Here is a 16,726-nt window from a genome sequence, read left to right as displayed (position 1 = left end):
TAAAACGTTTCAATCAAGTGAGTGAATTAGGAAGAAACATGTAACAGTAGCTATAAAAATCAGCATGTTTTTTAAATATAAAAAGTAAAATGACAGGATACAAATAGACTGTAAAAGAAAATTTTTATGAGAGCCAAGTGTATTCCTCAGTGATTTAGATTTCAGGTGAGAATTTTTGTATAGGGGATGAAAGTCTGTGTACATCTGTGTCAACTGTGCATGGAAAATATCCAAATAGGAGTCTTAATTTTTTGCATAAAGCTCATAACATAAAAAGGGTGCTGCAATAACTGCAAAACAATCCTAATTCTAGTTTATAAAATAGTTTTCTGTTACAGAGTAAGTCAGGAGATGTTATTTCCCGTCTGTTTAGCAAGGAGCTCTAACTCTTTCTACCTTTTTACCTGGGGGGGGGTCTGTTGTGGCTGATTGACTTAGAGGTCTAAGAAATTTTGAGTTCTGGTTGGGGTTTTCCAATACCTGGTCTACTGCAAGTGGTGATAGTGAAGAGTGTCATGATTCTAAATGTATATGATGCTACTTTTGATGTGCCTATTTTATAGCAACATATGTACTACAGATTTTTCCAGGCATAGAAATTAAGGACAGATGCTGGTCATCAGCAATATGACACTGAATGCTGAAAGACTCATTGCTCCTATGCATAGTTTCTGAAAACTCCACTACCACTTGTCCAAACTGCTTAGCAGCAGCAATATCTGGATATGTAAGGCACACAGAATGACTGCTTACATCTTGTTTTGTAATGAGTTAGTGAAAAAAAAAAAGACCATATTTATCTGTAATTTTTAATCTGTAATCTTGTAATTTCCTTTACTTACTATAACTGGGATGAAAAATAAATGAAATGACAGTACAAATGCCTGTCTTTAAAGATCATAGTCTTGTGCTTTGCTACATACACTTCCTGGTAGGCTACTTTTACTGGAAGTTCAACTGCTTGCTCCTGATCTTCATTGTCAGCTGAGGATTAGTACTTACAGTTTCAGCACTTTGCCAAAGCACCCCCTTTGGGATAGTGTGGATTACAAACACAAGGACAAGGCCTATGGAACTGGAGATAAAATATTTTTAATTGAGGGAATGCAGTTGTGGAATGGACTTGGAGAGTTTCCTTGGAGAGTCAGGCACTGGAAGATTCCCTTTTTCAATTACAACTGGCATGGTTAATCTTTGAATGAGACCTAAAGTTACCTGGGAAGTGTTGGCCTTGTCACAAAGGTAAAGAGCAGAAGGAAAACCACCACTATTGTGTGTAACAGTATGGATTTAATTTACCTGCTTGATGCTTAAACATTAGAAAAGGAATCCTACTGATATTTCCAGTATAGGTGGAAAAGGTACAGAAGTAGGTGGCAAAATTTATTAGAAGAATAATGAAGAATTTTTATGGAGAAAGAATGAAAAATTTAGCTAAGAATGTTTATTTTAGAAACAAATGAGAAAAACATGATGGGAATCAATAGACTCATAATGGTTTAAAGAAGCTCTCTTATAGTTTTTTTTTTTTTTTTTTTTCCTAATACAGGAGCAGCTAATGAGAATGAGGAAAAAACCCCCCAGTATAATCACCAAAATATTTGTATGAAAGTTGTGGAAACTTCTGTTGTTAAGTTAGGAGTTTAAATAAGATTCAGAAAAGGATAATTAAACCTTCTCAGTTACATTGAAATAAAATACAGAGGGGTATGAAGATATCCAAAGGTGTAAAGTAATTTCAGTCTGGAGTTATGAAGGAACCTTGCTTACTTACAGCCAGCTAGTCTCATAACTGTCAGTTACGGAGAAATTAGGTAGCTTTGAATGATTTGGCCATTGTTGAACTATTGGAGGAATGTGGTATTCTCTATTTTTAAATGCCCCTCTATTTATTATAGCTAAAAAAGAGTGTTGAAACAGATCTAGAAGAATTGGATGTGTTACTATATTCTGCCTCTTTAAACCTTAATAGGGACTTTATAGCTTTTTGTATATTACAGATTGTAAAAATACAATAAACAATTCAGTTAAAGATTAATTTTAACAAACAAGAAGATTAGTCACAAAGATACTACTTCTCAATTTAATCTTGTAATTATCTTGAACTGCTGCAGAAAAGGTAGAAGCAAGTATCTGTCTGTTGTTCTGAGGAAACCTGGAAGTAACAGGTACAGCCAGGAGTCACCTAATTCTTTTTTCCTTTATATATTGTCTAGCTTTATCTTGATATCATTAAAACCACACAGAAATATGGTAACATTAATTGGGTCAGCCTTTAATTGGCCATATGTTCATCTTCTCCATGTTCACTTTTTCTTGTAGCCTTGTACAGGACTATTGTACTTAGCTATTGTTCACTGCTACCTTGCCAGCAAAGAGCAGCTTCACTGCTGCTAATAAACAAAGTTAATGAACAAAAGCTGCAGTTTTATTCAATACATAGACAGGTAAGGTAATCCTGCCAGTTCCAGCTAGACTTTTTGTCTAGCTGGTGTGTAATCTGTTGATTCATTCACAGAGTCATATCCTACTCAGTTACTAAAACTGAGGTGTTTTTTTTTTTTTCCCCCGCGTCCTTTCTTGTCCTTTTGTACTGAGTTTCTGAATGTATTAAAATAAACTAGATTCACTGACATGACTTCATCTGTAGTAGCAAACTTATTTAGGGTCATACCAGCTCAATTAATTAATTCAGTATGACATCGGGAAGAGTGCAATGAGAGGAATATCAAATAAGCTGAGAACAAAATGTGGTAAAGTGTGAACTAGAAGCCTTTGCAGAAAGCCCTAGTAAATGGGGAGAAGAGAGAGTGGAGCCAGGACAGCTTGAAGACCTCATCTTGGCCATGTCTTTTACTTCCAAGAGCTGCTTGTACGAAGTTCCCACCAACAGAGAATTTTTGGTTGCATTCACCAGCGTGAGGCAAATGCTGTCAGGGCATAATAGGATGTCTTTACCCTGCTGCCTTGCATGACAAGGAGAGACTGAAACAGAGATCTTAGTTTTGGATGCTGATTAGCTTTGCTGTAGTTGGCTTTTCCCACTTGAGTTACAAGGGAGCAGCAGCACTGGTATCAACCAAGGGCAAGATCATTTAGCAACCACGCTCCTTTCTTTCCATTCTCTTAGCTCTTTTTCTTCTCTTCAGCATTTCAGGCACAGTCAGTATAATTCACTTAGATTTAGACTATATTTACTCACTTAGAATAAAAGTATATGTTTTTTACAATAGTTCTTCCAGTGAAATTATCGGAAGACATAATGTCCCATATGTGTGAACTGCAGTAACTTATTTCAACTGCCTCTGTGTCTTTTTAACGTAGGATTCAGATTTTGGCCACCTTGTGTTTTTTATGTGAATTCAGTAAGAGTATTGTATTGATAAAGAAATACTTCTGTGACTGAGAGATGGGTAGTATTTTTCTTAGTGTGAATGAGGTAATTTGTAAGTAAGTCTTTCACCATGTTTAGGACCTCCTTATTCTGTGACTACTCTATTTTGTAGGCTCTTTAAAGATGTTCTGCACTTAAAATTTCATCATTGTTGCTCTGTTCCTATTTCAGGTTGATGAATATCACAGAATAATTAAAGTACATATTCCTTAATAAGTTAGAGAATGGGAAACATGAAAATAGTGGGTTTTTTTCCAGTTAGCTCCATTTGTAATACAACTCAAACCATACATAGGTGAAAAAGCTAAAAAATTCAGAATTATTTCTACTGACAATTTCAGGAGGATTTACTCTACGTTTAGAAAAAAACTTAGTAAAATATCTTACTATTTGACACTGCTGAACATTGCTGTTATTGTCATTATATGGCTTATATTTAACCTTCTTCTTCTAAACAAAATACTTAAAAAGCTAGTGTCATGGTTTCAGCCCAGTCTGTAATAAAGGACCACGCAGCCGCTCACTCACTCCTCCCTGCCCCACTCCGGAGGGATGTGGAGGAGAATCAGAAAGGAGAAAAGAGAAAAAAATGGAACCTTGTGAGTTGAGATAAGGACATTTTACTGGAACAATATAAAAAGAGAAGTTGCAACAACAGTAACGGTACTAATAAAAGAATATACAGAAAGAGTGATGCACAGTGCAACTGCTCACCACCCGGAACCCAATGCTCCGCCATTTCCCCCACTGAAAACTGACAGCACCCCCCAGCCTGGTCCCCAATTATATACTGAGCATGATGTCACATAGTATGGAATAGCTCCTTGGCTAGTTCAGGTCAGCTCTCCTGGCTGTGCCCCCTCCCAGGTTCCTGTAAAAGTTAACTCTATCCCAGCTGAACCGGACAGCTAGCAAAAATCTCTGTATCTGTTAACTTTTGTTTTAGAGTTGGGAAAAAAATGTATTTCCCACCTGAAAAAAAACAGTGTGGAGTTCATTTTCCCCTACATTCTTCACTTGAACAGATTAAAAAAATTCAGATTATTTATACGAAGTGCAACAACTCCCATAGGAAAGACTATACACAGTTTTGAGATAAGCTTGGGAGTTGCTGTTCCTGCATAGATTGTGGAAGACTGGTATTCAAGGCAAGTAGAAACTAAACTCTAGGTCTCTTACATTTCAAGTAAATACCCAAATGAATTGGATTTTCTGATGGTATCTTCTGTTTTCTGGATATTATATCTGAGATTTAAAAAAAAAAAAAGTTAGTGAAAGTTTAGATAAAACTGGTACTTACAGCAGGAAATCAAAGTGCGTGCATCAAATGAAAAGACATTTAATTAGGAAATTCTGACTAGCTCTTTTCAATATCTTAGATTTCTCCCACTTATTGTGAATTCCGGGGCACACATTAAAAAGTAGCATTTTTACTCTACAGTTGTGGGGTTTAACCCTTTTCGGTTTGCATTCTCTAAATATTTTTGGTAGATTTTTTTTTTAACTAAAGTTTAAGCTTAGACATTTCACTTAGGTAGATGGCTCTGAAGTTAAACCTACTGACAGTGGAAAATAGTTAATTATTGTTTATTTGAGGAAACCAGACCATTAAAATAGTACATCAATTCTAATGAGGCAGTAGAGGTTTCTTTGCCAGCAAGAAAGTTAAAGTGCTGTGGATTAGATCTCTGCTGACATCTAGTTTCTGTCAATATTTCATTTTCACTGATATGAAAGCTGAAAAGTCCGAATTGTGAATGGCATCAAGACTGTAGTGGTGTTATCTGCCTGGGTATGATAATCCATTAATTTTAAACAGAATTGGATGTGAGGTTCTTGTTTGAAGTTAGGCTTGAGTCTTTAATTGCTTAATAATTTTTCTTTATCTGCTAGACTTAAAGCAGAATCATGGTCTTCTGAAGAGGAGTTTTATGTTATGCCATTTCTCATTTCAGCTGAATACTGGCAAAGCTGGCATTTTGCAATTAAGAAAAGTTCTGTTTTGCATTACTGAACATAGGTTTGTTTTGTGTTTTTTTTTTTTTTTAATTGCTTTTTTATAGCCTCCACACATCAGTATGAAAGCATAAACTCAAAGTTTTGCTGCCCATTGCATTACATGGAGCTGAAAATATATGTGAGGTCATTGGTCAAACTTTGAGAGAGTTAACTATTTTCACAGTAGTTTATAAAAAGCATGAAGAGCTGGTTTTTTTCTATTGGTAATAAGTCACTTTTTTTTTCAGCACTGCTCAGCCAAATAATTGTTGTTGAATACTTTTCCCTATGTTTCTGCTTGAGTTTATACTTCATATTTCTTGTCTTATTCCACTAAACCATTGTCAAGTATATAATAATAGAAATGCTCTTTGAAGGGGATCTCTGAACCAACCTCCCACTCAAAGCGTGGCTATTGCCAATACTAGATCAGGGCAACTGGAGCTTTGTCTAGGCAAGTTTTGAAAACCTACAGGGATGGCAATCCCACAGCCTCTCAGGACAACATGTTCTAGTGCTGCACTGCCCTCCTAGTGAAAAAACTTCTCCTAATGTCCAACCTGAACTTCCCAATATGCCATTATAGTGCCTTTTGCTCCTTGTTTTGGATTTGTGGCTACCAGGAAGAATTTGGCTCTGTAATTTCTTCAGGTAATTTTCACACTTGATAGCTAGTTTCAGGCAGGTGTTGGATCACTCCATAGTCCATTCCTCTTCACTGCATTGAACAAACCCAGCTCCTGTATTCCCACCTTGCAGACTACATGCTTTAGGACCCCACCCATTTTTGTTGTTGTTGACAAACTAGTCTTGTCCAGTTTGTCAACATACCTCATGAACTGGTGGACCGCAATCTGGACACATTATTCCAGGTGCAGCCTTGCCAGTGCCAGCTAAAGGGGTAAAATAACTTCCCATTATCTGCTGCTCATACTCTTGGTAATGTAGCCCCATATCTAATTTGTCCAATTTATAATGAGAACACACACACCACTGGCTCATAGCCTGGTTTCCACCCTATTTTCCAGGGTTTCTTATCAGCAGAGGTGATGCTCAGCCAGTTGTTTCCTAACCTCTACCAACACATGGGATTATATATATAAGAATAGTATCCATTCAGAAGAGAAGTGGCTGCATTCGGTGGCAGGCTAGCTAGCACTATTGTAAAAGTAGAAAGCATTAAGTGTTTAATACAGTACAGGAAAGAACACTGTATGTTACCACATAGTCATTGCCACCAGGCAGAAGAATCATTGAATGAATGGGCTTGGCAGAACTGAAAGCGAACAAACTTTTTTGAAGCCTGGATTCCAGCCACATCCATGCTTCATGCTGGGAAATAGGAAATGAGGCACAGGCTACAATCAGTAATAGGGCTTTGAGAGAAGTGTAGCCAGGAAATGAGAAGTGGCTGCTACACTTACATCTGGCCTCAACATCCTGGATACTTGCTTAATAGTTGCCCTTCTAATGGCAGATTTTAAGCAGCTTTGGAAATTTCAGAAACATTTAAGTGAACTTTTGGAAGGCAGGAAAGGCTTTGGAACTTCTTGTCAGTATTAATGATTTTTTTTGGTAAAATGCTGCAAGTTTTGTGGGCATTTCTGGAGGACAGGGGAAAATAAAAACTTCTGCACAATAAGAGACCTCAGACTACTGAACTTGCTTTTCTTACTGGCCTTCGGCAGTAGCTCATGGATCATGAGAGGCCCATGGATTGCTGCTTTTTGGTTGGTATTGAATTTCTCATTTCCAGAAACGTGTGTGGCACCAAGAATAAGCAGAATTAAATTAACTCCATTCCAGAACAAAGCAAGTATTCCAATAGAAACTATTTCTTGACCTTGGTAGAGCAATCCAAGCTCTTGCAAACAGTTGCTTTTGACACTGAGAAGTCCTCTGTGCAGCTGTCTCGGATACGATGTTTTACAGTACAAAAAAAGTCTTGACTAGTCATATAAGCATCATGAACTTCACTACTGTAACTTCCAGAAGATATGAATGTGATTCAGGAAACTCATTCTCACAAGACATGAAAATGAGCAGAACTTAAATATCAGTTTTCCAGCCTAACTTTTCATTATCATTCGGTCTTTGCATAAACTCATACCAGCTTCTCCTTTAGCTCTAAAATTTATAGCAGCTATTAAAGTGGATACTTGTATTTTTGGAAACTGTGGAAAAAGGAGAGAGATTTTGCATCAGTACAAGATAGATGGCATCTGCTTTTGAGGCCATTATCAAAATACACATATATAAGGGTTGTAGATATGCATTGCTGAGTTTTCTACTTAAATGATCTCTTACTGCATCGTTTGATGTAATTACCCATGTTGGGTGCCTGTCATGGTTTAAACCCAGCCGATAACAAAGCACCACAAAGCTGCTCGCTCAGTCCTCCCCCCCGGCCCCAATGGGATGAGGAAAAAATATAAAGAAAAGCTCGTGGGTTAAGACAAAGACTGGGAGGAATCACTCACCACTTACGGTCACAGGCAAAAGACAGGCTCAACTTGGGGAAGAAACAAAATCAATTTAATTTACTACAAATCAAATCAAAACAAGGATAATGAGAAGTAAAACCAAACCTTAGAACACCTTCCCCCCACCTCTCCCTCCTCCCCCCGGCAGCGCAGGGGGATGGGGAATGGGGGTTGCGGTTAGTTCATCACACATTGTCTCTGCCGCTCCTTCCTCCTCAGGGGGAGGAGGACTCCTCAGCCGTCCCCTGCTCCACCGTGGGGTCCCTCCCACGGGAGACAGTCCTTCACAAACTTCTCCAACGTGAGTCCTTTCCGTGGACTGCAGTTCTTCACGAACTTCCCTGGCTGGGTCCTTTCTGCGGGCTGATTTTCAGTCACAGGCTGCTCCAGCGCGGGCTTTCCCACGGAGTCACGGCCATCTTGGGGGGCCTCCGCTCCCCCGCTGCCCTCCATGGGCTGGGGGGACACAGCCTGCCATCTCACCACAGGCTGCAGGGGCATCCCCTCCTGCGGCGCACCTCCTCCCCTCCTTCCTCCTCACTGACCTCGTGTCTGCAGAGGGGTTCCAATCCCACTACTCACTGCAGGTTCCCCTTCTTAAATCTGTTCTCCCAGAGGCGCTACCACCGTCTCTGACGGGCTCGGCCTGGGCCAGAGGCGGGTCCAACTTGGAGCCGGGGAAGCTTCGAGCAGCTTCTCACAGGAGCCACCCCTGCAGCCCCTCCCCTGCTACCAAAACCCTGCCACACAAACCCAAAACAGTTTACAACCAAAAAACCCGTCATGCCTAAGAATAAGATTTGTATTATGGATAAGCATTTTGGCCTAAAATGCAGCTCATCTGCAGAGCCTCATCTGTTCAGTCTCACAGCAGAGGTCTTGGCCACTTGTATTAGCAGAGTAACTCACTGGAGTATAGGGAGTGGAAATTGTAGTCTTGGGATACCTGAGTTCAGTTCCAGGCCCTGAAGTTTGCCTTGGTACTGGCTGCTTTCAGTTCTCTGGTAACTGAACTCCTGAGCCCTCTCAGGCAGCAGTGTTCTGGGTAGAGATGTGAGTGAAGACAACTTAAACAAAATGGAGTTCTATTTGCATTGCGTTTTCTGAAAACGTTATACAATTTTTACTAAATGTGTTTCAAATACTGTGCTATTCTAAACACCTAATTATTGCTGCACGTTACTAGTTTAGTTTTTGTCTTAAACCCTTGCAGGCTAGATGATAAAAGATAATTACTAATCTATATAGATCGGAAAGGTTTTTTATGGACTTCCTAAAAAGAATACTTTGTATTTTGTTTGAAGTATGCATATTCATCTCAAGTGGTTCTGCTCAGTAAGTAAAACACATATTGTGTGTAACTGATTATTTAACAGATTTTTGTCTTCTATGTTTTATTTTTTCGGACAGCTATCCATACATGTAATATTTTTCTTGGAACAGAAAGAGATGTAATAACGAGCTATTTCGGCAGACTATAAGTTGTTTGCTATTAGAACAAGGATTTTAGCAAACTACTCTCTATAACCTTGAAAAGTTTATACTTTGAGGCAAAAGTTTTGACCTTTACATAGATTCTTGTGCCCAAGAGGAAACAAAAGAGAAATTATTTCAATGCATGAGGCTTAAGAACTGGCAAAAGGCTTGTGCTTTTTATGCATCAGTGAGACTGGTAAGCAACTAATCATACAAACGAAGGCTGTAGATTATAAGGAAGCCACAAGACTGAATGTAACCTAAAATAAACTTGAAGTTCAGCATAGATAATATGCTTTAAATGAAGAACACAGTATTTGGCAAAATTAAAAGGCAAGCAAGGTCTTAGAGATTACACGTGTTATTGATGGAAATGGGTCAGACTACCAACTACCAATTATATACTGTTGTCAGTGTAAAACCTTGAAATGTGCCAGGTTTCCAGATTTCCAATTTTTGTTCTCAACTTCATTCAGCTGTTTCTTACTAGTAACTCATGTCCTGAAAGAACAGTCAACAGTGAACTCTTTCTGAACCGGTGAGAAGGCAGAAGAAGCCACAAATGCCTGTTAGGGCAATGGCGACTCTCACGTCCTTCCCGTGGAGGCCAGAGACGTGACCTCTCTCCCTGCTCTGCTACAGGCCAGAAGGCTTGCACACACAGGGAAGAAGGGCTGAAAGTGAGAGAAAAACATGCAACTGCTATGTCCTGAGGACAGCGTGTCCTGAGGACTCAGAATTGACCTCAAGTGACAAGAGCAGGTAGATTAGAAAAATGACACATAAGCAACATGAAGTAGCCCTGCTTTCCCTCTTTCTGGAAAAAGGTCAGTGGCAGTTGAGAGCTCGAGGCAGCATTTTGGTACACAGAAGAAGAGGCATGCCTCCAGCCTCCTGTCTTGCCTGATGGAGAGAGGGAGCTGCCTGTTTGTTCCTACAACTCCTCTATGGTATAATGTAAAGTACATTCTTAGGGGAGTTTTCCTGAAAAAACAAAGCAAATCCCAACAGTTCTTACCATGTGTGTGAATATCCGTGGCAAATAATTGTTTGAGATAATTTTTAACTGACTCAGTGTAATATTTGTTTTGGTAAGAGCCTGTGACACTTCCGATGAAATAATTTTGTATCGTTAATTTTTATCTGTACTATATAAAGGATATATTTCTGCATTAAGGAAGTTGGTCTCCTGGATTTAGTTTTTTTCCAGGAGGTTATTCTTTGTTCTATCCTAGCCTTCATGTTTGTTTTTTAATAATCTCATCTCAAGAATCTCTGGAAGGATAATTCTAAAGAAAAATAAATCTCTCTGGCACTTTTATTTTTTTGGCTTAGTATACCATATTAATGCTTCATAGAAAATGCTTCATTTTGGGGGTTTTGCTTGTGCCTGTTCAGGGAGCTAAAAAACCTGCTTAAATTAGATTAATAATTTTTAGATTGCTAAAATTTACAGTTTCTATTTGCAAAATTAGGTGAGTGGAATTCCATGCTAAGAATTTAAAGATCACTGTTCAGACACCTTTAAATCACAAGGATAAAAACAAAAGAGAAATCAAAGTTCTTTTTGTTTTCTCTTAGCATATTGTAAGAGATTATAGTACAATGTCACATTTTCCAGCTTTTTTCAGCAACTACTGGAGCTATATATTACAACTTTTTACAATGAAAATGAAATTTTCCATGACATAATTTACCTTCAGAAATAGGGGCTTTGAGAAAAAACTGCCTTTATAGAACATGAAATGAGTCTGTAACTTTGGTCATAGTGAGACAGTTTTAACTATCATATATGGAGATTTGATTATTGTGGGCTCAGAAATACGAATGAAGTAGCATGCCGGAAAGAATCATTGCAGTTCTGTATGCACATGGCAGCTGACTATGAGTGTGTTCCTAGTCCACTGGAAATGGGAAGTAAAATGTGTGTGCATCTTAAACTACTGTCCCTGGATTTTATACCAAAGGTAGTCTTCTACCTTACATTTGGCACGAGAAGGCAGTACCTATATAATGATATGAATGGCTTAAATGATTTATAACAACTTGTTAAGCTGAGGTAACTTGTTACAAGCTTGCACCCAGTGCTTGAAAAGTGATTAAAAAAGCATTTTAGAATCATTATTCTGTACAGTACTGTTGGATAAATGAAAATAAGCTATATCAAGATAAGATACTTGCATCTGTTTGGTGGAATTAGGTAAAAGTACACTTGGAAGAATAAAGTAGATTTTTTTTTTTTTAATCTGATATTAACTAGCTTATTGTCTAGTGCCATGGGCTCTTGGATCACTCAGCCCACTTCCTACTGATGTATTTTACAGCTGGTCATATCCTAACGGAAAGTTACTTCTCTTTGTAACAGCTGGACTGTGTGCTGCATGTTATCAGCATTGGGCCTCCTCCTAAAGTTTAGTTATGATGAAAAAGAAGTAATTCTTGAATGTTATACTTCTGGAGCATCATAAATTACATGTATTTGCTTTACTACGGTATTTCTGTCTGATTTGTGTTTTGAAATTGATTGCAATTTAGTCATGCAAAGTATTTGTGAGCTTAAATAAAACAACTGTTAATGATCTCTTCTCTTCTGCAGAAAATTACATCAGCAGTTTGAAATGTATAAGGAGCAAGTGAAGAAGATGGGTGAAGAATCACAGCAGCAGCAGGAGCAGAAGGGTGATGCCCCAACCTGTGGCATCTGCCACAAAACAAAATTTGCTGATGGCTGTGGCCATAACTGTTCATATTGCCAAACTAAATTCTGTGCGCGCTGTGGAGGAAGAGTGTCTTTACGGTCAAATAAGGTATGGAGTTAAAAGTTCAGTAACAAGCTTCTCCTAAACTCTGTATCTCTTATTCATTGCTTATGCATCCAAATCACATAGTTACTGAAACCAATTTCCTTTAAGGAGGTAATGATATCTACTTTAACGGCTTTTAAGACATCTGTCCTCATTTAAATAATTTCCATTTGCAGATGGATTTGTGACTATGGCTTTTAAGTTAATACATGCCACATTTCTACTAACAGACTCATGAAAGTACAATTGTTCGACTGGAGGACTGAGTCTCTGTATTGGAGACAGGGAGGTATATCTAGTGATTTAGTGATGCTATTATTGAGACACCGATTATTACAAGTTAGAGCAAGGATTTGTTTCTTTTCTGCTTGCCCAGGCTCTTCTGTACAAGATTATTGTAAAATTAGTGTTAGAACAGTATATACAATATATTATGGGGCTTTTAAATCTTAATTATCTGTTATACATAGGCACATATATTATGTATATGTACATATAAATATGCATACAAATGTCAAAATATTTTTAGGAAAAAATTAAATGCACTAACAATATAGAGTTACAGCTAGTATACTGGTGTTTATTGTATAACAACAGGTAAAACAGCAATCTGAATTTTTAAAAAGTTGGATCATAGAGTAAAAAATTCAGCAAAACTGAGATAATCATGGAAAACAGTTCTGATAACAGTTTATTCAACATTTTAGATAAAATGTTCACATCTGATACACGTCTCAGATTCTGACAGATACTTGTAGTATATTCATGACAATACTCAAGACATCTTATGCTAATCTTTTGTGGAAACACACATTTTGTAAACCAATACAATAATTTAATAATTATTCATTTTCCAATATAATTTATTTCAATAAATCTATTTTTTTCTGTAATACATTCCTTGCAAATACCATGCAATCTGCAAATATTATCTTAATCTTTTGGAAGGTAGGAGACAATGGTATAAATGTTATGTATTTCTTTGTCCAAGATTGAAAGGTAGGCTTAAATAATGGACTCCCCCCCCCCAGAAAAAAGTTTTTGATTGATAAAGTATAAAATAATCTTCTATTTCCTGATGATTAAAGTAACTGAGATTATGTGTAAGTCTCTCAAACTGCCTTGGATTTTGTTAAGGTAATTTTAAAATTTTGTCTTCAGTAAGCTCACATATTTTTATTGGTTTTTTATAACTAATTAAATCATGTTGCCAGTAATGAGATAGAATAATTTCTGTATTAATTTCATCTGATTATAAAAGGCAATCAGGACAGATAATTGAGTCATTATGTCTACATACGTAGAAATATAGAAAAAGTGCATTAGGAGGAAGGCTTCATCTCCTAATGAAATGTTCCGATACATCATTTAGACTGTCCTCAGGATGGATCATGTGAACTTAGCAGATATTTGTCTGACTTCTCTTGACAGATTTCCAATGAGATCCTTCCACACCCTCTTAGGTCATTTGTTCCACTGCTTCACCATCCTCACCACAGAAAGCTTTTCTTACTGTCTAACCTAAATCTGTCTTTCTGTAAGCTGACTTCTCCATTTAGTTTTATGAATCTGTTCTGCAGCTCTTCTCAGCTGGCTTTTTTTCTACTACTGTTGATAATTCAGTGCGATAAATATGCTTTTCTGTCTTTCATTCATTTCTGTTCTAGATAATTTATGAATATGCTGGACAGAGCATCTCTAGACAGATCCCCTGTGATGCTTCACTGGTGATACCTCTCCCTTAAAAAACCCTGACCATTTATTCCTGTTCTTTTCTTCTTGTCTTTTCATCAGTTAAGTTTTCTCATGAATGAATTTATTCCTATTCCATGGCTGCTGAGATTCTTTGAAAGCCTGGAAGCCCAACTCAGCAGAATGAATAAATCCCATTTACTCACTTTCTCTGTGACTCCTTGAAGGAATTCTAATACATGTAACAGACAGAAATTCCTTTTACTTAAAGCCATTCTGACTTTTCCACATTTTATCATAATTTATTCATATGCTTGCCAATTTTATTCTCTATTTTGGTTTCTACAGATCTGTCCAATGTGGGTATCAGACTCACTTTTCTATTGTTCAGTTGATCTAACACTGAAATTCCTTAAAAATGCATAAATTGGCATAATATTTGCCAATTTTTATTCTTCTTGTCAATGAAAGACTCTCTATTGCAGTTAACAGATATTTTAGAGCTGAGATGTTTTACGTTGAATATAATCTGATTTAAAAAATTTGTTACAGGTTTTTTTGTTGACTTACTTTATAGCTTCTCTTTCTGAAATATCAGTTCGAATTATATCCTCTGGTTCATTCTGCATAAAATAATATTCTAGAGTAAATATCTCTCTAATCACCATGAACATGAATACAAAAGATTTAATTCAGACAGACTGTGGCAGTCTCCTATTTATGATCTCTTTTAAGCCTATACACATTATTTCCTGAAAATTATTTTTGGTCTACCAGAATTTACCAGAATTCATTATTTTCTGTTTTCCTTAATGGATACGACTTCAGCTTCTTGAAGGATGACTTCTAATAGCTTCCTGTTTTATCTTTGCTAGATTTTCTACAGTCTTTGTAGACATTTTTTGACAGGTTATATATATCTGCTTTGGACCTTATATAGGGTGATTCTTAAACTGTCTGAAGTGTTCTTTGATGGAGCTGTTTGATCTGTTTGTGATCTTTTTCATAATATCAAGTTTCAAGCCAAATTTATGGCATTTACACCAGATTCTGCTACTAAATAGTTTAGTACAGACCAGTGTTAGCAGCATGCATCTCAGAAGATGTTGAACTGCAAAGAACACTTCTCTTTCAAAGGTCACAAGGAGGACTACTGCTTATAAGGTTCATGGTCATGAGTAGAAGCAGAGCATGGAAATATTTGACTGTTGATTTGTTGAATGTTGAGCATTAGATCAGGATTCTTAGAATGATTGAATGATTTATTCCTTTTTCAGTTTAGTTACAGTGCCTGAAATACAGGCATTAAAATTCAGTTCAGGTTGTACAAAAATTATCACTATGTGGGAGTTCCTTCTAGATCAAACAAATAAAACTGATAATGGTGGTACTGCTGCTCCTGTACTGCTTATTATCTTAGTGAATGGAGTATTCAGCCAGGATGGGGGCTTAAATTTCATGGGAGTAAGGGACCTTGAACTGTTATCTTTTATGTTTATGAAAAACTCCATGTTGATTAAAACTGAAATAATAAATCACATTACAGCAAGCAGTAATTGTTTTTAGTAATATAGGTACCACTCATATACAAATATCCTACTATTCTTTTTTAAATTATATACTGATTTATATAGGGAAATGCACAATGAATGAGGCAATAGGCAGCAGAATGAGGTTTATGCAGCTGAGAGATTTACATGCTAAAATATTGGACAAATACAGCTTCCAGATAGATATAACTTTTTGTGCAGTAAATATAAATTTCCACAGCTCAGAATGCCAGTTCAATAAACCAACATTTCACTTGTGGAAGAAGGAAACAATACTCGTTGGAAAACTTAATTTGATGCATGCTGAATACCTTCTTTCAGGGTGTTTGGCAAGCTGCTATCACTTGCAGCTACTGAAACATCCTTCTGTCTTTGTCTTTGAACGTCAAAAGTAAGAGATTTTCAGTTGTTTTATAGGACCCAGCAACTGTGAGCGAAACACGTAAGGTGCAAGTAGGGAGCTTCTGTCAGCTCCCTCTGGTTCTGTGAAAGCTTTGCATTCTGATTATTTCTCTGGGGCTATGTCTGATTTTCAGATAACCATCAAGTTCTCTTCACTGAATGATTCTCACTGCAGGACTTGCAGTGTGACCATCCGAATGGAGTCACAAAACAAAATTTCAGCATGCTAGTGCTAACTCATAATCTATTTCATTCTGTTGACAATTGGCAAGCACCAAAGAATTAGTATGTCACAATCAGGGTTTCTAAGTCACTAGGATTTGGGATAAACCCAATGATTTCCTATCCCATACAAATAAGTTGGTCCTTAGGAGATATGGTTTGGTTCTGCATTTCTCTAGAAAAGACACATGACATTGCAAACTTGAGGAAAGGATTTCTCTAAACCAAGTGTGGGTTTTTTTTCTTTTTTTCTTTTCAGTTTAGTCCATGTAACACCTCTAAAATCTGATAACCTACAACTGTATTCATCTTTCTGGAGAATCTCAGTACAAGTATCTCTGAAAGAAATGAAAGTCAACTGCTAAATTATTCCAAAGACAATCTCTTATTTGGAAGTTGTAAATTCACAACTGGAGGCTGTAAAAGTTATCCTTCAACTAGGATGAATTTCACATCACAGTTTCTCCATGAATAGAATAGAGTTTGTGTTATCAAATATATTAAAGACTTCCAGCGTGAAATCTTGTCCTGATTATATGAGACCGATGTTAATGCCATAGTGAACATCTGTGATTGTTAAGACATCTCTAAACAATGATCAGCTCCATTTCATTTGAGGTGATGAGCCTCTTTACTCTTTCAAAAGTTATACCCAAACTTATCAGGACTACAGTTCATCATGGTCCTTTGTACCATTCCCCACTC

The 16,726-nt window shown here is 37.1% G+C and overlaps 1 protein-coding gene across 42 annotated transcripts in view; it reads left to right on the top strand.

Annotated features, from left to right (window-relative positions):
* RIMS2 (regulating synaptic membrane exocytosis 2) overlaps positions 1–16,726 on the top strand; it is a 486,153-nt gene that overhangs the window by 80,983 nt on the left and 388,444 nt on the right. For all 42 annotated transcript variants that reach the window (XM_030011022.2, XM_030011023.2, XM_030011017.2 and 39 more), the window contains one exon: positions 11,948–12,158. In XM_030011022.2, the coding sequence (XP_029866882.1) occupies positions 11,948–12,158 (211 nt within the window). The remainder of the gene's footprint in view (positions 1–11,947; positions 12,159–16,726) is intronic.

The sequence above is a fragment of the Aquila chrysaetos genome, chromosome 4 (genome assembly GCF_900496995.4).
Source record: "Aquila chrysaetos chrysaetos chromosome 4, bAquChr1.4, whole genome shotgun sequence".
In the NCBI taxonomy this organism is placed as follows: Eukaryota; Metazoa; Chordata; class Aves; order Accipitriformes; family Accipitridae; genus Aquila; species Aquila chrysaetos.
The sequence above is the reverse complement of the archived record's forward strand: the minus strand, read 5'-3'. Positions and strand labels throughout refer to the sequence as shown.